Source organism: Furipterus horrens, unplaced genomic scaffold (genome assembly GCF_987537825.1).
Source record: "Furipterus horrens unplaced genomic scaffold, mFurHor1.1.pri manual_scaffold_3, whole genome shotgun sequence".
In the NCBI taxonomy this organism is placed as follows: Eukaryota; Metazoa; Chordata; class Mammalia; order Chiroptera; family Furipteridae; genus Furipterus; species Furipterus horrens.
In genome coordinates this window covers 195,774,490-195,801,428 of record NW_028327173.1, presented here as the reverse complement: position 1 = coordinate 195,801,428, position 26,939 = coordinate 195,774,490, and the positions used below count along the sequence as shown (strand labels likewise).

The 26,939-nt window shown below is 42.8% G+C and overlaps 1 protein-coding gene across 2 annotated transcripts in view; it reads left to right on the top strand.

Annotated features, from left to right (window-relative positions):
* The window catches only part of STON2 (stonin 2), an 88,372-nt gene that overhangs the window by 12,662 nt on the left and 48,771 nt on the right, over window positions 1-26,939 (top strand). For both annotated transcript variants that reach the window (XM_090271268.1, XM_090271267.1), the window contains exon 3: window positions 5,558-5,755. In XM_090271268.1, the coding sequence (XP_090127394.1) occupies window positions 5,558-5,755 (198 nt within the window). The remainder of the gene's footprint in view (window positions 1-5,557; window positions 5,756-26,939) is intronic.

The following is a 26,939-nucleotide window of genomic DNA, read 5'->3' as shown; positions in this document are numbered from 1 at the left end:
ACGCTTACAGTTCACATGGAAAATAATACAAGAATAAACTGTTCCACGTACTCACAACTGTAGACCTACTTTTGCCCTACCCCGTATATATAGAAACACATGCATAATGTTTCCTGGGGGCTGTCTTAAAAAGCTCACCTTAAACTGTCTGTTACATTTTTGTTGGATTTGAAGCTACCATTGTGCCATGGAGGAAAAGGGGTCTTTCAAAAATGGCTTTTTGCAGTTATCTACAAGGGATCTTAGAATATTGCATTTAGAATGCGAATTGTTATCCTCTTCGGGAGAATGTGCTAGCTCACCTAGGTGGGCCTTGTGGCCTGTCTCACCCTCAGTGTGGGACACAAAACACAATAAGCTGCCCAAGCATGCATTCATTAACCAGTTCATTCATGCAAGAAATATTTAGATGCTGGGAAAGCAACTCTGAGAACGTTGGCCGCAGTCCCTGCTCTTTCCAAGATGAGGCTGCCTAACAGTTGGGCAATCTGTTACCAATGAAGCCTTCTGGGGTGAGGAGGGGTTCCCCTGAACCAGTCCTGGAACAGCCGCTTCTCATTGCCAACTGTGAAATCGCAGGGAAGCCACAAAAGAAGGCTGGAATTCGATCTATTTTGTATTCATGGATGGGTATGTTTACAGCATTGGAGATGTTATATAGCCCTAGTGATTGGACATCAAGTACAATATTCCCTCACTTATCACAGGTATCATGTTCTAGACCCTCCACCCCCCACGATAAGTGAAAATCTGCGAAGTAGGAACCTTACATTTATTTTAGTATTTATATATATTTTAAGGCTTTATAAACCCTTTATAAACCATTCCCAGTCCCTTATTAACCTTTCCCACTCCCTTATTAACCTTTTCCACACTTCTATAAATACTACTTATGTTCTTAAACCTACATAACTTTAACAACATATGTATACAATACTGCAAAATCCCGCGATATAGCGAAAAATCTGCGATAAATAATTAAATATAATATTTTTTTTAAATCCCGCGATACAGTGAGGCTGCGATAAGTAAACCGCGATATAGAGAGGGACTACTGTATAAATAAAGGACACTGCATCAAAATGTATGTAAGTATTAAAATGATAATCTACCCAGGATCCCAAAGGATAAAAAGAAAGTATTGTATTTGCTGTTGTATAAGCTGACTACTTGTACATTTATGATTCATTCAACCAATGGTGCTTTGAGCCCCCACTATGAGCCAGCCGCTCCCTGTTCAGGTCACTGGGGGTACACCAGAGTATTCCTGTCCCATGGAGCATACGTTCCATTGAGGGAGCCATACCAGAATCAAGATAAAGGGGTAGATACAATGTGTTAGATAATGTGGTAAGTGGGAAGGAGAGAAAAATAAGGCAAAAAAGGGGAATAGGGTGAGAGACAGTGTGTGAAATTTCACATAAGATCAGGGAGTGTCTCTGTGCTGTAAGTTTTGAGCGAAGACTTTAGAGACGTGGAGGTGCGAACTTGCAGAAATTGGGGAAGGAGCCTTCCAGGCAGAAGAAACTGCAAGTGAGGAAGGAACTGCAAGTGACAAGTCTCTGGGGGACGGTCATGTTCCTGGTGTGTGACTGGAGTGGAGGGAACTGGGGAGAAGAGAAGGAGACAGGCAGAGGGGGGTCTGGGGACTCAGACCATGCAGGTCCTTAAAGGGCGTGGTGAGGACTTGGACTTGGATTGTGGGTGAGATGGGAAACCGTTAGAGGGTTTTGAGCAGAGGTGTGCTGAGATTCGACTTAAGTTTGAACGGGCAATTCTCTTAAAACTGTGGCTGAGGACAAGTGGAGAAGCAGGGAGACCAGGTGGGAGGCCTTGCAATGAGCCAGGCAGGACAGGATGGGGGCTGGGACCAAGGTGGTAGCTTGGAGGTGGTGGGAAGTGGTAGCAGTTCAGGTACATTCTGAAGGTGGGACTAACAAGTCGTGATGGACTAAATATGAAAAGACTCAGGAAGACTGGAAGGTTTCATTCTGAGCATCTGAAAGGAGGAAGGAACTGGAGTAGAAGGGAATAACAGGAACTTGGTTTCCAACACGTAAAGTTAGCCCTGACCGGTGTGGCTCAGTTGGTCGGGCATTGCCCCACAAGGTGAAAGGTCACTGATTTGATACCCGGTTGGGTGTATGCCTGGGCTACAGGTTTGGAGAGATGGCCAATCCATGTTTTTCTCCTGCATCAGTGTGTCTCTCCCTCTTTCTCTACCCTTTCCCCTCTCTCTAAAAATAAATTAAAAAATCTTTAAAAGAGAGAGAGAGATTCAAGTGGAGATTTCAAGTAGATTTGGACATAAGGATATGGTTGGAAATAATAACAGCTACCACTTAGCTTTTTGTTTGTTTGTTTTTTTGAGTACTTTTGTGCCCAGCACTTTTCCAAGTTTTTTTTTTTTTTTTTCCATTATTAACCTCATCACCTCATGGAGGGGCAGGTACTGTTTTTAGTCCCGTTTTACAGGTGAAAACATAGACTAGATGGATTAAGGAACTTGCCCCAGGCTATTGGGCTGTATCCAGGATCCTTGCACATAACTTCATAGGAGAGGAAGAGAGGCCGATTCTATCTTTTATCACTTTTTTCCTTGCTGGATGGACGTGGCTGTGAAGGCCTGCGAGGAGGGCATCCGGCCACTCTCTGGCCCAGCTGTCAGAGGTCTGGCCCCTGGGAGAAGAGTTCAGGCTCAATCCTTCAACTGATTTTTGTGGTCTGAGGGTACTCACTTCAGAACCTAAATAAAAAGATTTATGCAAGATTGCGAAGTGAATAATTAAAGTATATTAAGCAAATTAGGACAGTTTGTGAGACGTAGGGACTTTGCCTCTCCCAGCAACATTACTCTTTGCTTCTCTTTCAAGGGAAATATTATAGTTTCATCTAACAAATATGAAGATCTAATGTGAAAATATAAATAATTAAAATAGCTTTCTTTCTGAGTAGTTTAAGTCTTTTGATATGTGGTTTTAATAAACCTTAACAATTTTAAGGAATATATTTTAAATGTATATTAAATTTTTATTTTTTAATAAAAGGAACATATTTTTAATGTGTATTAAATTATAAACCCATCACCCAGTTTAAGAAACAGAATATTGTAATCACCTAGAAGCCCTAGGGTTTCCGTCCTGATCACTCCTTTGAGACATCCTCATCCCCTTTCCTCCTTTCTATGTCATCGCATTTCTGGGTTTGTGATAATAATTACATTCCTTAAGGTTAACAGTTATCCTGCCTACACATGCATTAAACTTTATTTATATAAATGGAATAATACTATATGTATTATCTCATGGCCTGCTTCTTTAACACAACATTCTGTGAGATTTGCCTATGATATTATCTGTAGAAATAGTTCCTTTAGTTTTTATAGCTGTGAATTTCATCATACTAATATACCACAATTCACTTATCTGTTCTATTATTGATGGATATTTGAGTTGCTTCTCCTTTTGGGGAATTAAGAATGTGCTTCTATGAGCATTCTTTTTGTTTCGTTTGGAAAGATTCTAAACATAAATCCTGGTAGACATGTGTAAGTGGTTCTCCTGTATAAAAAAGTAAGAGGGGAATTACTGTAAGGGTATGTTCACCTTCAACTTTGCCAAAAACACCAATTTACTCTCCTATCAGCCATTTATGTAAAAGAGTCTGCGGCCTCACTTCCTCCCCTACATTTGGATGTGTCATTTCCGTTTTTGTCGTGTGGAGGTGGGGAGAACAGGTAATAAAGAGTAATGGCATCTCCTGTGGTTGTAATTTGCATTTCTTAGGTTATTAATGAGGTTGAACATATTTTTTCCTTTTGGATTTTTTATTTCATAAAATACCTACTCAAGCATATTCTTGTTGGAGTATCTCCCTTTTTTCTTGCTGATGTCTAGGAGTTTCTTGTGGATATGATGTGTGACAGATATTATTTCCTACCCTGTGGACGGTCCTTTCACTCTTTATGGTGCCTTGTGTTAAAAGAAGTTCTTAATTTTAATGATATGAGCTTTGTTTGTTTTTCTTTTATGCTTCGTGTTTTCTATGCCTTGGTAAAGAAAGTCTTTCCCTATCCTGAAGTCATGAGCCTATTTAGCTTTATGTCTTCTAAAATATTTCTTGCATAACCTTTACCATTTTGACATTCAGTCTACTTAGAATTGATTTTTCTATATAGTGTGAAGTAGGAATCTAATTTTTCCTATATACTATTTTCTAGTATTATTTCTATTATTTTATTTATTTTAAATATATATTTATATTATTAAAAATTCTGTTTCATTCATCCCTGAATAGTGTGATTCTGCTTATTAATATGAGGAAAAAAGCATCTAGAATTTTGATTGAGAATGCAATAAATCTATAAACCAATTTATGGGCAATTAACATCTTTAAAACATTAACTCTTTTTACCCCTCAATATATTTCTCACTTTATTTAGATCTTCTTTATGGTCTGTTAATAAACTTTAGAGTTATCACCTGAGGTCTTACACATCTTTTGTTAGATTTATTACTATTATGCTTCATATTTTTAGTTACTATTATAAATGCTATATTGATTTGTTTCATTTTGTAAATATTTCTTGCTATTTTTCAGAAATGTTTTAAAATACCTTGTTAAAATTATTACTTTGTTAATTTATTAGGATTTTCTTTTTTTATGTACACAAAAATATTGTCTGCAGATAATGAGTTTTTTAATTTTTATTTATTTATATATTTTTTACTTCCTTAACCCAATCTAGATCTAATTCTGCATGTAAATTGGTGAGTTTTCTTGAGCTCTTTGGTCTGTCACTAAAAACAGAGGAAATGTAAGGGTAAGACTGAAACTGTAACACTCATGTAGTTGGGTTTGAATGAAGCTGAAATCTAAGTTTAGAAGTAAAAATAAACCATAAAATCACTGATATTCTTAAGTAAGATTTTACTTTTTGATCTGAGGGTGATGAGACCTCAGTTGTACTGATTTCAACACTGACTCACAGTGGGGTCTCAGTTGCTCCCTGTTTTGTATTGTGAGTGAAACTGCTGCCAAACAAAAAACGAGGCTTGGCTGCCTGTCCCCACAAAAACCAGACTTGTGAGGAGGGTGCTGATGCAAAAGGAAAGAGGTTTATTTTGGTGTCACACAACCTGAGAGAATGGTCTACCACCCTCTCAAAGACCACCTCTCCTGCGCGAGTCCACACTTCTTACTGAGATAGGGAGTGGAGGGCTTTTCCCTAATCCAATGATCTGTCTACCCCTTGGCACACTCAGGGCCCTATCCATTTATCTTTCTAGCTCTAGGGTGGGCTTGGGCTTTAGCCATTCATCTTTTTAGCTTTTAGGAAGCTCAGCGTAACAGCCTCCCCCTGCCACCATCTTGGCCAATGGGCAGAGACTCCCCGGTGCTCCACTGACTATTTTATGGTAACAGTACTTCCTGTACTTCCTTGCTTGGGCAGCTATTGAGATTTCATAGGCTCTGAGCAGTATCAAAGACACACTCTAAAGGTAAACAGAGTGCAACTATTTATAGTGTATGCTTTTGGTTTGTGGTTTGTCCCCAGGCCTACCATTGACCATGCCCTGCTGGACATGCCCTTCCTTCAACTCACTGGGCAGATGCCCTCTGACCTCTGAGAGCAGCTGGACCACGCATTCTGAAGACACCAGTAGTCCTAGTTGTGGCCCCTCATACACAGACCTGCAGCTCGTCACTGCGGAGGAGCAGCTGAGTGGCAGGGCTTCTGCGGCTGACTCAACTGGTAAGACGGAGCACCAAGCCAGAGGGCTTTGCAAATCACTTTCGGTGACCTGTTGCCACCACTCAAATCTCTGCAGACAGGTCTGTTGGCAGAACGAGTTCAGGTGTAGTCATCCAGTCCAAAAGCTAGACTTCTGAGTGGTTCAAAATTGAACTGGGAAAAACACATGTACACAGATAGACTGATTGATTGTTGAGAAGATGATCCGTACTGGGAAACCATTTGACAGTATATCTTCGCGTGTTATTTTCTGACGGTTCAGTACAAGTACTATTCCCTGTCAATTTCATTTCTCCTTGAAGAACAACTATATGTAATATGTACAAGGCTGAATCGTTCATCCTACCACCCCCATATATCTTCCCTCTGCAGCAAGAGGGAGGTAGTAGAGCAGAGAAAAAGTAAACATTATGTGAAGCAGAATGAGAATCAGGACTCAGCCACTGTGTCTAGACTACAAATCACTGTGCAGTTGTGTTTATCCCATTGTGCCCGAATTGAGCGGTACGTCACTGTGCAACCCGTGGTCCCATTTGTTCAATTTCCAGTGGGTGTCGGATGGAATGCCGGCTGGCTCTGTGGGTGGAATGGGGGCTTGTCGACAAGCACCGTATTGTGTGTTAGGGTTAGGACGGCATTGGAAGGATGTTGTGTGATCCTGTGTATTCTTGATGTTTTGGTTATTGGGCCCAAGAGATTGTTTTTCTCTTAAAGTGTTGGAGTTACTCATAGTATTTCTGTGGACGAAATTACCCAGTGTGTCCAATATTTGTTTTTCCTTCTCCAGTTTGTCTAGGAGTTTGTCTCTGGATCATTTTTCAAACTTGGGTAACATTGCCCTCATGCTGTATATTATTGGGGGGTTCTACAGGGAGAAAGGGTTCCAACAGGATTTAGTTTTGTATTTGATAATATTGCGATGAATTCTAGTTTATCACAGTCTCTCTCTCTTTTCATAAGCTACCGTTTTTGTTCCTTTTTTAATCCTTACCCAAGGACATGTCTATTGACTCTAGAGAGACTGTAAGCTACAGTTCTTTCTAGATTTTGTTTTCATGGACACTCTTTCAGTTCTGGTTGATCCCTGTGGCCGATGAGCTGGTCAGTGGCTGAAGTATGCCCCCACGCCCCGCTCTCCACTGTGGGGAGCATTTCCTGGGTGGGCAGGTCCTGTCAGGAGCTCTGAGACTGCGCTTCTCCCCTCCTTCGCCTCCGGTTCTTGCTCTCAGCCTCCTTTCCAAGCCTTCCCATAGAGGCCACAGGTGATAGATCTGTTTAAGGGCGCTCAGACTCTGGAGGGATCATCGAGGATGCGGTCTCTTCCCTTGCCTGCCCCTGGGATCTTATTACTTTAGAGAGGTGAAAATGGGCTCCTTGCTGCAGGAAAAGTGAAGATGTCTAGGTTCAGGCTCTTTTTTTCGATGGCCTCTCTACTTACGTGAAAATTGCTTTAATTCCTGAAGATCCCAGGGATCACAATCAGAGCCCCCGCCTGAACTGGACATTATTACTCTGTCTCCAGAGCTTTCATCGTCTCCAGTTATTTTTAATCTCTTTTCTAACAGTGTTAACAGTTCACATTGAGAAAACCTTCTCCCTGTTGTTTCAGTCAGCGTCCTGGCAGGAAGCAGGTGGAACCCTCAAAGGATTTATCTGAGCCCTGGCTGCTATGACTCAATGGATTGAGCATCGGTCTGCGAACCAAGTGTCGCTGGTTCAATTCCCAGTCAGGGCACATGACTAGGTTGCACGTCAGGTCCCCAGTTGGGGGTGCGTGAGAGGCAACTGCACAGTGATGTTTCTCTCCCTCTCTTTCTCCTTTCCCCTCTCTCTACAAATAAATAGACAAACAAATAAATTATTTAAAAAAAACAAAGGGTTTATCTGAAAAGAGCATCATGAGAGGGCTGCTTACAGAGGCCACGAGAGCTAGACTCATGGAAGAGGGGCTGCCGCGCAGGTGCTCTGGCTGTAAAAGGGACAGAGTCACCACCAGAGATTTGGCGAAGTGGGGAGAGAGTGGGGGGTAAATACCCAGATTCAAGCTGGGCTTCCCATCAGTAGGTCCCAGCTGGAAGCCACACAGGGCAGCCGCCAGGCCACAGAGCAGGTGAAGAAGAGTGGAAAAAGGATTTGGGGTCATGCGTGGTGGTGAGCAAATAGAGAATTGCCAATATACTCTAATCTCCACCAAGAAATAAGTGGCCCGTGGGCCGGGGCCAGGCCACAGCCACACATGCAAATCCAGGACTAGAGAATGACCAGTGAAGCTCTTTGTTCTGTCCTACGGCCACAGGGAGGCTAGAGCTGTGGCCTTGGGCAACCGCCCTCTTTTGCAGATGTAGAACAGTCACAGCCAGGACTTCCTGAGCATGTGCTGTGTGCCTGGTGTGTGTTATCTCCGGCCTTTACAACAGTCCCGCAAGGCAGGCATCATTCTCCCCATTCCCCCGTCGATTCTGAGTTAAGAAACTTGTCTAAGAGATCACTACTAAGAAATGGACGAACCTGGATGTAACTCAAGAGTTCTAAAGTGTTGGCCAGTGGGTCACAAACCTGGTGGTGCCCCAGAATCATCATGGTTATCAGTTTGCTGTGTTACCTTCCAGACCTTCTGTACAGATAGGAATAGAGGATGTATATAAATATAATACTCTTGTTGCCTTGGTGTTTATTGTTAACCTAAATAGGATCAAAGGGATTTTAAATAGATGTGCAGCAGGAAAGCTTGAGGAATAAACTGATGTTTCCTTGTCAGATACAAGTGTTTACAGATAACTACAGTGAACCCACAGTATTGTGTTATGTAAACAAGTTTCTAGATGCCGCATTGTAAAAAGAAGTACCCTAATTCTTAGGTTGGCCCAGGTGCTGGGGAGTGCCTCCATCTGCTTATGATGAAGCTCATCCTTTGTATCTCATGTCCACCTGCCCTGGCCAGGCCCAGAGGGGGCAAGCGGTGTGCTCCAGGGCTCCAGGAAAGAGGAAGGCCGTGAGGTGAGTGGCTCAGAGAGCCCCTCCCCATGCCCCGTGGACAGTCTGGATGCAGCCCCAGCTGTGGGAACCCCATGAGGCTCTTCCTGAATGTCCAAACCTGTGGGATCAAGGTGGAGTTCTGACTTTGAAAAGCCATCCTGGATCCCAGGTTAGAAGGTGGATAAGAAAAAAATAAGGTTTAGGAGAAAGACCGAGGGCTTCTAAACCTCTGGCGTTTATTCCCCTACACCAGCAGCGGGGACCTTATAGATGCTTTCAGTTGAGCTATTGAGCACTTCAAATAAACCCAGCGCCCAGCCTGTGTGTGGCCAGGCTCCAGGAGAACCCTCCTTTGAGGCTGGATGGCTCAGTCAGGGTGAACTGCACCCCTGTGAGGCTGTGGAGCAGATTCTCATCTGTCTCTGTCTCCTCTGGGCACGTCACCTCCCCAGAACTTCCTCTGCTCATCTGTGAAATGGAGCTGAGCATCCCGGTCCAGGCCAGGCGACATGTGTGTGGATGAAGGTGCCTTGTACAGTGCAAAGTGCCATGGGACTGAAAGGAAATTCCTGATTGAATAGCTCTAGCCCTCATGTCCCTTTGACATGGGAAAGGAGGGTAGCTACTGCCTACTCCTATGTTTCCCCAAAGAGGGCTGTCAATGACCTGTGGTGGGATGGGATCCCAGCAGGCTTTGCAGCTCTCCGCAGGGAGCCGCAGGTCAGTGCAGAGGCCTGCAGGGACTTCGGTGTGATTGTCTCTGTGCTGACAGCTTGGGGTCCTTTGGGGGAACTGCTGTGTGGAGCCTGTTGTCATTTATCTGCCCCCACCCCATGCCTTGCGGAGGGAAGTAGGGGGTGAAGAGTTGCTCCCTGAGCCCAGCTGTCCTGGGTTTTCCCTGGCGGGTGCTCAGTGACTCATCTCCTGTGTGGGGAGGGGTTGTGGAGGTCCCGCCTGGCCTGTTTGCCTTGGCCCCATGGCTGTGAACTGTGGCTCTGCACCTGGCGCAGCCTCTTCCCTGTCACCTGAGGCAGGGGGTATGCAGGAAGCCCGCAGCCCCCCCCCCCCACACCCCCAGGGCCCTCCCGTGTGTTTGCAGTGTAACTGGAGGGAAGGCTCTGTGATCAGCCTGCACTTTCTTCTCATTTTCTCACCAAGGGGATAATTAGGAGGAGGAAGGCAAACAACTGTCCTTACCTGGGCTAAATCACAGGGTGGGTGCAGAGCTGGAGAGCAGGGTTGGCATTTGCTCTGGGGTTCGGCTTTCCAGAGCAAAGGGCAGGAGGACTGCGAACAAGCAAGGTTCCTAATAACATTTGCTTCCTCTCTCACCCCCTGCCTCCTCAGGGTCCTCTTTCCCTAGATGACAGGCACACCCTGTCATCGTCACAGTCAGAGTAGTTCTGTCATGTCACTAGTTTTATATGGTGGATAAACAGTAAGAGGGTTGAGGGAATAAAAAGAAGCCCTCTGCTCTGCCTTGGAAGTTTATTGCAACCAGGAAAGAGAAAGCACAGAAATATTTGCAGTAGCACAGGCTGCTGTTAAGTGGTGGGCTTCCATTGTGGGTTTGTTTTCGTTTAAGCACGATAGAAGTATAGATTTAAATGTGGGATTAGAGTGCTCGGGCATATTTGCACTAGTGATGAATGACAAGACTTGGTGAAGCACAGTAATTGTCTGGCGAATGGATCCATGAATGAAAGGAATGAAATTGCAGGTGGTGAGTCATCTGAATTCCAGACATCTGTGTCTCATTTGGGTTTAAGATCCAATATTTCTCCAAAGTGTGTTCATGGAGCAGCCCAAGAAAAACCAGGATGCTGGGGGTCGATGCATTAGGTCATACTTGGTCCCCTGTGTTAGAGATTTATAGCATCTATTAGCTTATTAAAGATATTGAAAAGTCCCGAAATTATATGTATGCATGACTCTGTGAATATATATAATATATACTTATGTGTGTATATATACATGCAAATTATGTATATGTGTGCATGTAGATTTATGTATGTAGGTATACACATGCCGTGTGTGTGTGTGTGTAGATTTAGTCTTTCATTAACCCATACTGGCTACCTGCTTACCTGGTACAGAAAACCAAATACATATCAACTGGCAAATTTGACATGGAAGTGCATACCATTGCTATAGTGTTGAGAAACCAGAAAAAAAATATTTTGCCAAACTTTCCTGGATTTACAAAGTTAGCCTTGCTGTGTCTCAGGCTCTGTTATACTTCTTGGCTTTTTTTTTTTTTTTTTAATTTTTATTCTAGATTCAGCAGACCTAAGACTAAGAAAGGGATTGTTCGTGTTTACTAAACCCCTCAGTCCGCCTCTTCACCTCCGTATCTACTACACAGTGGCTTGTTGGTTCACCAAGGGCCTGGTTTATCCTGCTGGACTCACTGGCTTACGTGACAATTCAAAAGTCACAAAAGAAGAAATGCAAAGAAGTGATATGAAAAGGTGATTAATCCCCATAATCACCTGTGCAGATTAAACAATTATATACGAGGTCTGTCCAGAAAAAGTGCAGCCATTCCAGCCATTGTTAATATAACGAGAACGGTTTCCACGACATTGATGTAGTGTGGCAGAGTGGATGCGAATGCACATGCATGAACAATGACGACTTCACTGTACTAGTAAGTGGGGGCCGTAGACACCGTTGAGTGAGCATGTGTACTGTGTGGTCCTCACATGCTAATGACTAAGTAAGTAGAAAAATGAATCTGCATCAAATTTTGTGTTAAGCTTGGACATTCATCTGAGGAACCTATTCAGATGATTCAGAAGCCTGCAGCTATGGGCAACTGGTGACTGACAGTTTCATCATGACAGTGCATTCGCTCATGCATCATATCATGTGCAGTTATTTCGTGAAACATCAAACCACCCAGGTGACGGAACTCCTCTACAGCCCGTATTTGGCCCCCTGTGACTTTTGGCTTTTCCTAAAACTAAAATCACCTTTGAAAGGGAGAAGATTTCAGACTGGTGATGAAATTCAGGAAAAAAGACAGGGCAGCTGATGGCTATTGGGAGAACTGTGTGAGGTCCCAAGGTGCCTGCTTTGAAGGGGACTGAGACGTCACTGTCCTATGTACAGTGTTTCTTGTATCTTGTATCTTCTTCAATAAATGTCTCTATTTTTCATATGACATGACTGGATACCTCCTGAACAGACCTGTATGAGCTTAGTAAAGTTGAAAGGAGTTAGCCTATTCAGTGTTAAGTGTGGAGAGTTTGGAATGTGCGCACAGGACTGTGGAAAGACCTTTCTGGAGGGCATTCTAGCCACTGGTGTCAGTTTAAATGTCATACTCTTTAACTGTTACCTTAGCCCAAGGAAATAATTAGACACATGCCTGTGTGCGCAATGCAGCACTGTTTATATTAGCAAAAGCAAACAAACAAGACCAAAATATCCAACCAAATATCAATTAAAATGGAACGCCGTGCAGCCATGGCAAGTGGTCCAGTTATATTGTGAAGTGCGAAAGGTCCGTTGCAGAATAGAATGTATCATTGTTTTGCTCTTTTGGCCTACATATAGGTTTGTTATATTAGCACATATGTGTGTACGTGTATACACATACATACATACATATATACACTTCTGTTTCTAAATATATAGAAAAGAGTTTGATAGGATATGTCTCAAATGGTGTAGAGAACTTTTGTTCCTTATTACATTTACTTCTGTAAGACCTGATTATTTATAATAGTCATAGGATCATTCTAAAACTCAGAAAAAATAAGACAAAATATTTCTATTTAGAAATAAAATTAAATATGTTACTGGAGCTATTTTAAAGTATGCTTTTGTGATGGATGTGTTTGTTTGGGGGCCGGCCAGTGTGCTTTCGGGGGAGGAGCTAGTATTTCAAATATTGCTGTCTTTTCTCTGTGAAAGAGCCAGGTGCTTATGTTTCACTTTGCACCACATAATGCTAGTTGCTATTCTTTGCAGGAAGAGGGTCTGGTATAGTGGACAGCCATAATCTTCTGAGTTTGACAGACCAGAGTCAAACACCAGCTCTGCTACTCCCCTGCTCTGTGCTATTCAGCAAATGACCTTTCGTCTTCTCAACTGTAGAATGAAAATAATAAGCTTGCACATTTGTTTCAAGGGTTATGTGAGACCAGGTACATGAAGTCCTGGAATATAATAAGCTGCAGCCATTGGGATGATAGCAATACAATATAGTTTTCGGGATTCCTCGTATTTTTGAGCTAGGATTTAGTCTATGGGAGAAAAAATTTTAAAGCTGTGGAAAACAGCTAACTTAAACCCCAAAGAAGTCCTAGTCTATGTCTCCTTGGCTAGTTTTTGTAAACTACCCTTACAGAAAGGCAGTTTCTTTTGTTCTCTCAGTTTTCATGGACTGAAGGGTGGGCTCCCTCACATGCTTTGTGGAACCGCTGTGTCCATGGTCTTTTCCTGCTGAATTGGAATCAAGAAGAAAAGCTTTTCTGAGTAGAGGTGGGAGGGGGCGCTGGGTGAGGGTAGGGAGCAACTGCCAGGTTTACTTTCATAAATTGCCTCTCCCCTCCTCTTCGTCAAGATTGGTTTGTTTGTACAAATTGGTTGCCTCAAGCAACACATGATTAGTTTGAGCCAGAATGTATCCCGGGAGACTTACTGCTTTCCCTTTGCCAAGTAATTGTCCTTTTCCCGCAGGGGATGCTGGGGCTGTGGGGGCCTTTTCCATGTTGTCACATTTCAGGCCTGCACCTTTCCCTCAGTGCCTACTATTTGCAAGGCACTGTGTCATTTACTACATTTAGAAAGCAACCAGTTTGAGCTTGTAATCTTTATTTTCCACTCCTGGATTTTCCCTCCCTCCTGCAACCCTCAGTACTGGTATCTAAGGAAAGGCTATGTTACTGGTCAGCACATTCACTGTCCCTCCCCATGATGTAGGCCCCCCAACAACAGGATGAGATTCCTGCCCTCTTGACATCAGGCTTAGCCATGTGACTCACGTTTTGGCCAGTGAGATGCAGGTGGAAGTGGCATTCCAGCATCAACTTCCATGTGTTTCCACCACATTTTTCCTTTTGTCAGAGTTACCTGTACTGCCCCACGTGCTGCCCTCAGACCCCGGCTCAGACCCTGTTCAGGTGCCCCCCGGCATTTCTTGACCCCACTCCCCACTTGGAGGCCACGGCCCATGTACCCAGGACTCTGGAATGCTCTGCACAAACAGCTGCAGCCTGCTTCCAAGCCCCTCCTATCTCTGTGCATCTGCGTGCAGCCCGCACTGCTGCTGGGCCTCAGGGCCCGCAGAGGCTGGGAACTGGATGTACTGCGTAGCCTTCACAGTGCAGGGTGGAGCGAGGTGCAGGAAGGTGGCAGGCCCCAGGCCAGGGGCCACTTCTCCCAGCATGGGGATGTTTCTGCGTGGGGATCCACAGAGTCCGAGAAATCACAGTTCCATTTTGGCCTTCTGGGTTATTAAGAACATACATTGATCGAGGAGGATAGGACTTAGTTTATTTAACAGTTTCTAGCTTGGTCTGTACCTTTAAATACTGAGACATGCGTTATGTGAACCTGCCCCTAGGGTCCTAGGTCATGCCCATGGAGGCTGGGGATAAGAGGTCTGATGTTTTAGACAAGGCCTGGAATGATGTGGAACAGAGTGGCAGCTAATTCTCGATGGATATAATGGGAGAAAGAAACCTTTATCATAGCAAGCCACCAAGGTGCTGGGGTGATCTGTTTACTATGACGTAATTTATTTAGATTAAGGTCACCAATTCCAAAATAAAGAGGTGACATTCATTGAAAGTATCTGAGTTCACCCACTTTAACTGTGGTATTGGTGGAATTCTTGTTATTGAATGCACGGTCGCACTTCCCAGAGAAGTATGGAAGAAATCCCAGGAGCTGACTAGAGTCGCGTCTCTGCAAGCCCAGTTGCTGTCATTGCTACTCCTGTGTTGCCAACATTCAGTGCACTTTGAGGCTCATTTTCCAGTAGTCATGGTTTGGATCACCAACACATCTGTCTGGCTTCACTTCCCTTGACCCTCCAGAGAGAGAATTCAAAGCCATACCATGGGGGGAGAAACACAAAATGAGAAAACATAAATAAAGGCTTTAACATGTACTATATGTTTATCTTTATTTTTTTAAATGTATCCATTATCTATGAATTTACATTTTAATGTATCCACCACCCATCCATCTTCCATCTTGTACCAAAAAGAACTGTTCTGACGGATACTGTTTTGGGTCATATCTGTTCAGATCATATCAACTATGAGGCAGCTGCTGGAACTAAGAGTAAGTGCTTCCTCATTGGACACAAAGAAAAATCACCTGGTCCTCACTGGAAGTAAGACCATGAACTTGGCCCAGGAAAATCCAATGCAGACATTTATAATATCAACTTTAATGGTGAAAAACATACTTGTTTTCAAAAAACTTTCAAATACATAATGTTATTCATTCTTTATTATTGCTCGTGACACGAGCAGGAAACATCCTCCCTTCTCACAGGAGGCATTGAAGGCTTATTAAGTTTCAATGCTTTGCCCTCTGTTCTGCTACCGAAATTAATGTTGGTATTAGGAATATTAATATACCCATTCACATATTAATTTGTATTATATAGTACACATTAATGATTAATATAATATATAGTTATATTGTATATCAATACCTATTAATTATATGTAAATAATTTATGTAATATCCTTATCCAGGAGGCTTACTGCTGTAACAGCTTCACAATTTCAGGGGCTCAACGCAGTTCAAGTTCATTCCTCGTTCACACCACTGTGGGGGCAAGGTGGCGACAGGGTGCTGTGCTCCAGAGTCCAGGGACCCACGCTACTCTGCCTTCTCAGAATCTCCTCCATTCAGGTGCCAGGTAGGAAAAGGAGGTGCATGTTCTTTTGGCCGGAACTCTGGGCCTGGCCTGACGTTGCTGCCAGAGAGGCTGGAAAATGTGGCCTAGCTGTCCCCTGAAAGAAGAGAACACAAATATTCATGGACACAGGAAATCTGTGCCACAAACACTATAGAAATTATAGTGTTTATCTCCCCTGATTAGAGGGGCCCTGTTTAAAGTCTGTAGACCATTATGTTTCTGCTCGGCTTTATTGAGTTGTAATAGACATACAATAAACTACACATATTTAAAGTGTGCAGCTGATGAGCTTTGACACATGTGCACAGCTGTGAAGTCATCACCATAATTAGGATAATGAACATATCTGCCACCCCCAACAGTTCCTGGTGCTCATTTGTAATTGCTGCCTTTTCACTGCATGCCCCACCTCCTGCCTCAGGCACTCACTACTCCACCTACACCATGTATTTGCATTTTCAACCTTTTTCTGTAAATGGAATCATACAGTGGGTTCTCTAATTTGGCTTCTTTCAGCATAATTATGTGCAGATTTCTCCATGTTGCACATATCAGTATTCGCACTTAACCCCATTTGATAATATCGGTCTGTTTCTGGGTGTCCGTTGATTGCCCGCATCAACTCCATGGGCACAACAAGGACTTTCTGTTGTCACTAGTGTATCACTGAGTGCCTGGCATTGTTGTCACTCGGATGTCACTAGGTGCCTGCACATAGTGTAGTTGATGTTCAATAATTATATGCTGAACAACCGAATAGTCACTGCCAGATTACACAATGTATTTATGGGTATGCCTTGAGAGTAAAAGCCATGTCAGTGTCTGATTCAGGTTTGATCGTCTTAAATGTATTGCCTAGAATCATACACAGTAAATATTTGGCTAAAAAATAAAAGTCAATAGTGAGGAGAAAATTTCTCAAGGTCCACATGACAACTTTAGCTTCCACCAAAGGTTATGGAGCACCTCTACCTGCCGGGCACCACCGGATGCTTTTGTCTACGTTGTCTTAGCTCAAGCTCTCCTTGATTTTCACATTCTCACCCTGATATTCCAGTCCGACCCTTGGGACTAGGGCTAGAAACCTTGAGAAAGTTCCACAACTTCTCCAATAGCTACCTCCTTTCCTGTCACTAATGGTCCCATCCCCCCGCGGCCCATGGTCTCCCTCAGGCCTGCTGTTGCTGACTGTCCCTCTGAGGTTGCCACCCCTCTGCCCCGCTCACTCACTCCATCCTGGGCCATCTTGTATCTTTCAAACCTTTGTTGATGGCAAGAAAAGAGTCCTCCCTTATCTGCCTATACATTATGCTGCTTATAATTCCTTGTCCTAAAATAGTCTCTTATCCTCCTCTCCCTGTGGCCCTAATTTCCTGAACCTCGGAAGAACTGGCATAGTCTCCTTTCCCCTCAGTTACTTCTATGCCGTTGTTGAGCTGCCCTCATTCCACATTTTTAAATAAACCTCCAGTGTTCATTTCCGCTGCCTTCAGCCCAGGTCACGCATGTTGCTTTGCTGACTTTGGCTCTTGACGTAGGTCTTCCCCAAGCCCATCTTTCCTGTCATGGTATTTCCAGTGCTCTCACTACAACAGCTGCTGCCTGAACTACTCTCAGTTGGAAGGGTGTGCTCTCCAGGGAGGCAGCCCGTTCCCTGTGCAAGCAGTGTTTACTCCGTACCCATTTAGTCCTTTGGCTACTGCCCAGTTTGAACACTGGCTTCCCTAGTTATTAGCCGTTCGACCTTGCCCGAGACTTTTCTGAGCGTCAGTATCCTCATCTACAAAATTAGAACAATCATAGTAATGATTTCATAAGAGTTGTAAAGATGAATAAAAATGTACCTATCACTCTTAGAAAACTGCTTGGTTTTATAGATGTGCTTGCTAAGATGTCAGCTTTTCCAATAAAATTATTATTATTATTATTATTATTATTATTATTATTATTATTATTATTATCATCATCATCATCACCATGTCTTGGGTCCATAAAGAATAAATCTAATGTTTTTTCCATATAACAACTTCTTCCCTATTTGTAAAGAGCTAAATGTCCTCAGTCCAAAAGACAGTTTACTTGTAAACTCTTTATTTCAATAGTTTGCTGTTTAGCTAGTTCTACAAAGATGACAAAATAATTTCAAGGCCCTGAGGTCGGCTTAATATACTCAAGCCCATTTGGAAAGCTCAACAGTAAAATATTTTTAATATCTGAATAATGATGACTTCTTTCCTGGAATTTCTATCCCCAAAAGAGATTAAAAAAAAAAAAAAGACAAATAAAATAAGTCTAACAAGGAATTGGTTCCATTTTCTTTGCTAGTTTCAGAAATAGTGCTTAGTTATGATGTACATAAAGTGCATTTTTAATTGTCATTTATGTGCTATACACTTGGATATTTTAGAATACATGAATGTGACTTTTTCCAGAATCACCCCAAATCTGCAAAGCAAGCTGAATATCCTCCTTTGCTAATGGATGGTATCAGACAAATAGACTTGTAACTTAGAGACCAGGGAGGACCTGGCCTAAGGTTGCCCCCTGCGGCAGCCACTCAGTGAGAGTGTGACCTCCACCAACATCCCCTCCCCCACCTTGTGACACCAAGGAATTTACTCAGGGGTTTTCTTTGTTTGTTTTTAAGGAGTTTGGTTTTGACAGGCCTGTGGGCTGGAGGAAATCCCGTGCCTACTCTAAGGGGGTTATAACCCCGTATACATCTTTATAGCCCATTTTATTGCTGCCTTTTGGTTTCAAAGGAGGATCTGCTGTGTTGCTTGAGAAGGAAAATCAATCTCTCAGACAGCCGTGGAGTTTGCTCCCTGGGAGGATGACAGGCCAAATCTTCATGACATTGCTGAGGAATGGAGGAGGGCGGGGATCACTTCTCTTCCCCACAGTGGCTGGAGGCAGTCTGGCGGGGAGGTGGGCTCCCGGAGCCTTTTGTTTGGTGTCTAGGGCTCTCACCTCAATTAGCTGCTCTGCCTGGAGAGGAGGGAGGGTGCGGCTTTTCACCCTAATTTGCTGTGGCCTTGAGGGCGTTCTTTTTTTCTCATCTGTCCCAGGCTAGCCCTATGTGTGAAGGCTGGCTTAGTGGAACCATTCGAGGGTCTTTGGTCAAAATTTATTGCTTACATTGGTGATCAGTGGCTGCAGGTATTGGGGGAAAGGGCTAGGAGCTAACAGTTTGCTTGATATCTTTCTCCTCCCTCCCAACTGTGTTGAACGGTGGCCATGCGGAAAGTCTGGGCTGAGATCTGATCCTAGCTCTGCCCTTTAGAAGCAGTTTCCCCACCACTGAAACAGGGTTATTACTACTGGGTAGAGCCTCTGAATGGAATAAATGAAAGAGAAGATGGAAAGAACTTCACACAGTGCCTGACACGATGTCCACATTCCCAAAGATCTATGTGGCCAAATTCCTGTTGCTTTCAGCAAGCACCAAAGCATCTGTGGCAGTCATGAAGGGACACTAAGATTCCAGGAGTCACAAGGAAGGCCTGTATTTGCTTTAGGCTTCACGTGGTGTACACAGGCCGGTGCACATGCACACACACATCTCTTTCCAGGTGCTGGGGCCTCATCCATGGATCTTAGTCCCAGTTGCATGCTTTGCCCTGGAATCTTGGTGGTGCCGTTTCAGGGTGAACCAATAGGAAATGACTGAGCAGACCCTAAATGTGGGCAGGACTCTTAGTCATAGTCTCTCCTGCTTTCTTTCTTGCCCCAACATAACCACTAGGCAGCTTGTTACGGCTCGTTTTCCAGGAAGGTAGAGAGAAGTCTGTTGCATAGTTCTGTCTGTCAGGCCAGCTCATCTTGGGGCATAGCAGGGTATTTTTGAGTGGGGGCTAACAGAGGGTGTGTAAGGAGTTAGTTCCCACCCTGAGGGAGCTAATCTGGGAAAATAAAACTAGCACACCTGAAATAATGAGTCACCAATTAAATGCTAAATGATGTGCTACTGACCAACCCAGTGTTGGAGTTCAGTGTGGGAGACGGTAAACTAGAGGGCAGGCGCTGTCCCCCCGGGTTACCTAGTGCTGTGCCTTGCTAAAGGATTGAGCAATGTTGTTGTATTAAGATAAATGCAAGTTATGGCAGGCCTGTCCCCCTGGGTCTCTCATAATGCTCCATGCCATAGCACACCGCAGCCTCTGCCCATATGCTGCAGACTCTGAGTTGGGCTACACAGTGGGGAAAAAAAAAAATAAACAAATTAGTACATAAATGTATGTGGTGGCTTTTCCCACATCTTTAAAAAAAATGATCAGAATGTTAATTTTAAGCATTTCATTATAAAACATTATTATAACATTAAAAGACATTTTAAGAAGAAAAAAAAAAGCCATGTCTAATCCTACATCCCTAACACAATTAAGTTATCAAAGACTGTAGCTCATTCTTAGTCTCCAGTGTCAGCCCAGTGCGTGGCACACAAAGGGGGCTCAGTGAGTGTGAATGACCAAGCCCATTGGGTACTGTTACAAATATCTAGACAATGGCTTTACAAAGGGTGCCACAGCGGCGCCTCTTGCACCCCCGGTTCTCCGCTGCATTATTGCCCTGAATTCTCACAGTGTGAGGGGGGCATAGGCTCGTATGGTTAGGTAAGTAGGGGAGTGCTTAGAAGCATCTCCAGTAGACCACTGAGCCTTCCTGAGACACAGTAAGAATAGAGAGGTGGGTGCCTAGGAAGGGTTGCTTCCCCCACCATGCCTGGACCACCGTGCCTGGACTGTGTTAAAGTGTCTCCTTTACACCTGTAGTAGAGGATGTTGAGGTGTCACTGTGCCTCCCGCTCCGCCCCCCACCCCCGCCAAACTCCCCAAAGAGCATTATCATTCTAAAGGCATCGGTGCTAAACAAGTCCAAGCCTTCTGCTTACCTGCTTTTCAGGTAGAGCAGGCTTACTTACCTGTTGGTACTTGAACGGCTTTGAAGAGATAGTCACAGGCCTATTTGATGTGAGATGAATGAAAAATGATTCAGCTTCTCCTGTTTAGGATTCCCTCCATCTTTTCTCTCTTTCCCACCAAACGTTAAGCCACTGGAAGGCTGATTGGTCCATACCTTCGGTCTGGGTTCACTGGACTTATTAGTTTCCTAGGGCTGTTGTAACAAGTTACCACAACCTGGGTGGCCTAAAACAGGAGATGTTTATTCTCTCATAGTTCTGGAGGCTGGAGATCCTGAGTCAGTGTGTCAGCAGGGAAGAATCCATCCTTGCCTCTTCCAGTACCTGGCGCTTACTGGGCATCCTTTGTGTTTCTTGGCTTACGGCAGCGTAACCACAGTCTCTGACTCCATTGTCACTGTCTTCCTCCCTGTGTATCTCTGTGTCTCCGTGTCCCTTCTCGTAAGGACACCAGTGATTGGATTTGGAGCCTGCCCTAATCCAGGATGACTGCATCTGAACTACAGTCACATTTGCGAAGACTCTTATCTCCAAACAAGGTCATGTTCACCCATTCTATAAGGACCTCAGCCTGAGGTGGGGGCGGGGTGCAGTTCAACCTACTGCACGAGGTGAGCCCTGAATGCACCTCAGGCCAAGTCACATGTAATGACAGTACTGATTTAGTTTTCTTTTGGAGGAAATGGATGTCCTTTCAGGCCTCTGGTGATGTAGTTGAGTTGATCCTGCTTCCCTCAATTGCTCCAACCCTGTGGGTTACCAACAGTACTTATTTTCAGAATAGCCAACTGGGGTAATTAACTTGGAAGCAAATAATGAGCTTTTTAATTCCTACATATGATTAAATATAAATTCAGGAGCACAGACTTCCTTTTGTTTATTTTTATGTCCCCAGCATCTTGAAATATTAAAGCCATCATTAGCTTAGGACAAAGTAAAGCTAATCTGCCCTATATTTATTCACCTAACATTTATTGAGCAACTGCTGTTTGCCAGGCACTGTGCCAGGTTTGGGGGAGACAGTGGTGAAACTAGTAGTAACTACTAATTGATTGAGAATCTACTGTTTTTTTGGACACCGAAACAGGTTCTTCGCATATTTTATCATGAATCCTTACAAAAGCCATAAAGTAGGTATTATTATCCATGTTTTATAGATGAGAAAACTGTGGGCAAGAATGTTAAAAACTTTGACCAAAGTCACAGAGCTCGCAAGTGACAGGGTCAAGGTTAAATCTGAATGACGTACGTGAATCAGCCCTGCTCTGCGCTTTGATAGACGGTTCTGAGTGATGTTTCTTAGCTTTTTCCCCAGAAATCTAATGGAGTAGTTTTTCAAATACCATATGCTCTCACCTATAAGAGGAATCTAATGAACAAAATAAACTAATGCACAAAATAGAAACGGAGGCATGGAAACATGGACGAGACTGACAGTGACCAGAGGGGAGGAGAGAGGGGACAGTGGTGGAAAGAAGGGGACAGGACTAGACAAAGAGCATGTATGAATGACCCACGGACATGGACAACGGTGTGGGAGTTGACTGTGGGAGAGGGGGATGGAATGGACGGAGAAGGGCAAAGGGCGACAAAATGAGACCCCTGTAATAGAATAACAATTTAAAAAATGACAAAATAAATACATAAATAAAGATTTTATTTATTTATTTTTAGAGAGAGGGAAAGGAAGGTTAAAAAGAGGGAGAGAGACATCAATGTGAGAGAAAAACATCGATTGGCTGCCTCTCACATGCATCCTGACCGGGGATCAAACCCACAACCCAGGCACGTGCCTTGGCCAGGAATTGCACTCATGACCTTTCGCCTAGTGGGATGACGCCCAACACATGAGCCACACCAGTCAGGGCATGGTTTTGTTTTGTTTTTTAAACAAATCATCTTTTTAATGTAATAGATTTTAATGAAATATGTAGATAGAAAGGCACCGATATTATCTATCATCTATCATCTAACATAACATCTTGTGGCCAAAAAAACATAAATGGAAAATATATGCTTTCAATTAGGCAAGTGTAAACCTTTAATAATAATAGCATCCTGATTCATAAATGAAGAGGTAATGGGAGGAGATCACCATTTCCCAGTCCCTATGGGGTAATACCTAAGCACTGATTCTCAGTCAGCTGCTAAGTGCACAACACCAGAGGTAATCAAGCATGAGTTGCCTCCCGATGGAAGACCACCCAAAAATCAAAATCTGAATTTGATCAAACTTCTAGATCTAACTATGAATTCATAGTAAATCATGTCATCAAAATGTGGATTGTGGTAGGACAAGCTATATGACAAAAGTATCAAGTTATTAACAAATAAATTGCAAGGAAAAAAAGCTGGAAAAATAAACTTTAGACTAAATAAAGACAACATTTATCAATTACAGGATTGATTTGCACAAGGTGCAAAAATAAATCTTTGAGGCATTTGGAGGATATTTTATGCTGATCAGATATTGGATAATGCTTAAGTAATTATAGTTCATTTGAGGATATAATAACATTTTGGTTTTGTTTACAAGCAAAATCTTTTCCTTTAGAGATACATGCAGAAATGTTTATGGATAAAACGATAGGACACTGAGAATTTGCTTCAGTGTATTCCAGAGTGGGTCAGGATGAAGGGGAAACAAGATGTGGTTGAATTCGTCATTGTGGAAGCTGGTGATGTGTATGTGGAGTTTTGTCCCACCTTTCTCTCACTTTTATGTATACTCAAAATATCCCATAACCAAAAATTTATAATAAGTTTCATAAATATGTGAAAAGGAAGTAGTTCAGAAGGTCTGCTAGAGCAAGAGGAATGGAGGGATGATGTGTGTCCCCATGAAAATAAGCTGGTCCATTTTCTACTAGAATTGTGCTCTCCTTCTAGCTGGTGTTCTGATGGACCTACTCTGGGAACAGCCCCCGAGGAGACCAAGGCTGGGGGGCCATGAACAACAGAAACCACTCGGTGTCTCTGTTAAAGCAGTTACCATCCTCCAGGCGACACATTTCAGGAGCTGGAAGCTGTGACCCTCACTACGTGTTATGTGTGCCGTACTCTGCTGTTTATAAATGTCCCACAAGCTTCTTTTAGTTAATCTTCAGCCAGAGCCTTATGAGGTAGATGCTGTCTCTTGTCCTCACACCAGAGAGCAGGCAGCTGGAACTCCCACCTGTAATTTGACTGGAGCGTAAATATCAGAACTGGGACCCATCCAAGCCCTGCCTTTGATGCCCCTGATCACTGCTGTTCCTACCTACCTCTGACTTCAGAAAAGCATTTTTTGTCTTTTAATGTGTGGTACGTCAGAGTAGGGCTGCACTATTTATGCCAGGTATGGACTTCTTTCTGGATGGATGATTGTTGTGAATGTGAGAATAAGAAAAAAAAATGCATTAGACATGAAAATTACCCTAAATTAGAGGGCAGGAGAGGTGACAAATACCCTCCAAATAAATAAGCTCCTACCATGTTCCAGGCACTTCGGTGGGGTGGGGAGTCAACGCTGGAGGAGGGAAGGAATTAGGTTCTCTGTCCTTTTTTTTTTAACCTGTAGCATAAAATGCATAGTATCCACTCAACTGTAACTGTATGAAAGGAATGCAAGTCTCTCTTCTTCCTTCTCTCTTTCTGCCCCTCTGTGACTTACCTCACCTCCAAGATTTTCCTTACTTGGAGAGGTGAAGGGAGAGAGAAAGAGAGAGAGAGAGACAGACAGAATGAGCAAGCAGGTCAAAACACGGGCACTCCAAACAGGAGTTAAGGCTCTGAGTGATGTCTCAAATTATGGAGATTTTATGGGGGAAGAACCCAGTGGACTGGTTGTGAAGGTCTCTCTGGTGCTTACAGGAAAATATATTGAGAGAATAAGAAGGTATTGATTCACATTATTCTTGCACAGTTTTCCTGAGAGACATGAGTCAGTTAAATGACTCTATAAATTCTAAAGAGGCAGGGAAAACTTTCTAATTAAATGTTCGATGCTTGTTCTAACTGATTAATACTATGTCAGATTTGTATACAGTACGTTCTGTTTGTGCATATAGAATATGTTGAAGGCCCTCTGCGATCATATGGGGCTCAAATTTGTGCACATTTAAAAGTTGTTTTATGACTGAGAGAACATCACAAAGTATATGTACCCTTCGGAGAGAAGACCCACATATTTTCTGGGTGGGATTTCATTGGTCAGTAAAAAGGAAGGGAGTATAGGAGCCAACCTCTCAAAATCTTTGAGTCATGGAACATTATTTTTCTATTTTATTTTATTTTTAAAATTACAAGTTTATGAAAACAATTAAAAATTTATTTTAAAAAACCTACAGCAGACATTGTCATTAATGAAGAACATTTAGTTGTGTTTTCTTTAACAATGACGCTTATTGTCACTGCCATTGTTTTGACACAGAACTCAAGATCCTAGTCAATGCTATGAAAAAGGAAGCTAATAAAGAGGGGTTTGGTTCTTTGTTTTTTTTTTTTTACAGAACTTAAAAAAATATTTCAATTATGGTTTACAGTCAATAGTATTCTGTATTAGTTTCAGGTGTACAGCATAGTGGTTAGTTAGACAACCATAGACTTTGCAGAGTGGTCCCCCCGATATTTCCCATACCCACCTGGCACCATGCATAGTTATTATGATATTATTGACTGTATTTCCTATGCTGTAATTTACACATCTCTGTGACTGTTCTGTAACTACCAATTTGCACTGCTTAATCTCTTCACCTTTTCCACCTAGCCCCTCTGGCAATCCTCAGATTAGTCTCTGGATCTATGAGTCTGTTTCTGTTACATTTATTTTTTAATTTTGTTCTTTAGACTCCACATATAAATGAAATAATGAGACTTGTTGTATCTTTGATTTACAAGATTGTATTGCTTATATCTGGAATTTATAGGAAGCCAAGGTGAGGTTTTGAAACAGAACCCCCAATTACAATATTATTCCTCTGGGAAAATGGGACCCGCTTTACAGTGCCACTTTGAGGGGTCCATTGTGGGCAAGTTCAGTGTGGCCGACATGATGTTTATGTCGTTAATGGAACTTGAAGCATTTATTGTGTGCTGGGTGTGCATTCTGAGAGGGTTCTCCTAATCTGTATGACGGAGCTAGTAACACCTGCTTCATAAGGTTCTTGAGAGCAAGGCTTTTATCAAAGTAATACATATAAAGTCTTAAAAAAAGTGTCTGGCACAGAGTAACTAAAACATTCAATAAGTGGTGGCTGAGGTGTCATTGTCTTCATCATTGTTGCTGATCCTTACAACCACCTGTGGTGTGGTTTAGGTCTTAGGATCCACCCCGACTGATACATGAGCACTGAGAGTGGCAGTTACAGAGCTGGAGAGGAAAGCCGGCATTCTGACATCGAATCACAAAGTATACCATGACCTGCGTCAGGGACCCCTTTACAAAGCAGTAATTCCTTGTTACAGACTGATCTTGTGCTTTTCTTCACTCTACTTGCCAGTTGCAATTCTGTGTGCTGATATGGAAAATCTCAAATGCATTATTAATTTTTTTTAATTGCCAAAAGGCATCATGGTTACACTTCAATCTCAGTTGTGTTATTTTTAAAAGGGTATTCATTATGCTCTATATGTATAAAAATTTCTGAAGCAGATACATAAGAAAGTGTAACAGTGCTTAACCATTGGTGAATGGAACTGGTTGTTAGAATAGGTAGACTTTGACTTTTTATTTTATATCTTGACACACTGTTTGAAATTTTTTATTACAAATTTTTAAGAAAGTTTAGAGAAGTTTTTGAAAATACAGAAAAGAAAGGTGTCTTAAGTTCTTTCAGGCTGCTATAACAAAATACCACAGATTCGGTAGATAATAAACAACAGAAAATTATTTTTCATAATTCTGGAGGCTAGAAATCTGAGATCAGAGTGCTCACATGATCAGGTAAGGGTCCATTTCCTGGTTGAAGACTTCTTGTATCCTCACATGGAGGAAGGGATTAGGCAGCTCCGTGGGATCTCCTTTATAAGGGCACTAATCCCATTTATGAGGGATTCACCCATAATCTCCTCCCAAAGGCCCCTCTTCTTAACAACGTCACATTGGGCATTAGGATACCAACGTGTGAATTTTGGGAGAACACAAACATTCAGACCACGGCAGAGGGGGAGAAAAGTACAGTAACCCATCTCTGTGTTTCTTAGACCCAAAACATCTCCTTCTGAGCAATAAAGCTTTGGGAAAGGAAGTATAGCACTCTGTAAGTCCTAAACTGGGAAATTCTCAATATATATTAGCATATTAAAGGTCATGAGAAGCTAAGTAAAGAAGTCTGTATAGTACATTTTTATTACCTCTTTTATATCTATTATTATCCTACAGAATTATATCCTATAGTATAACAGTTTGCGGTGTATGT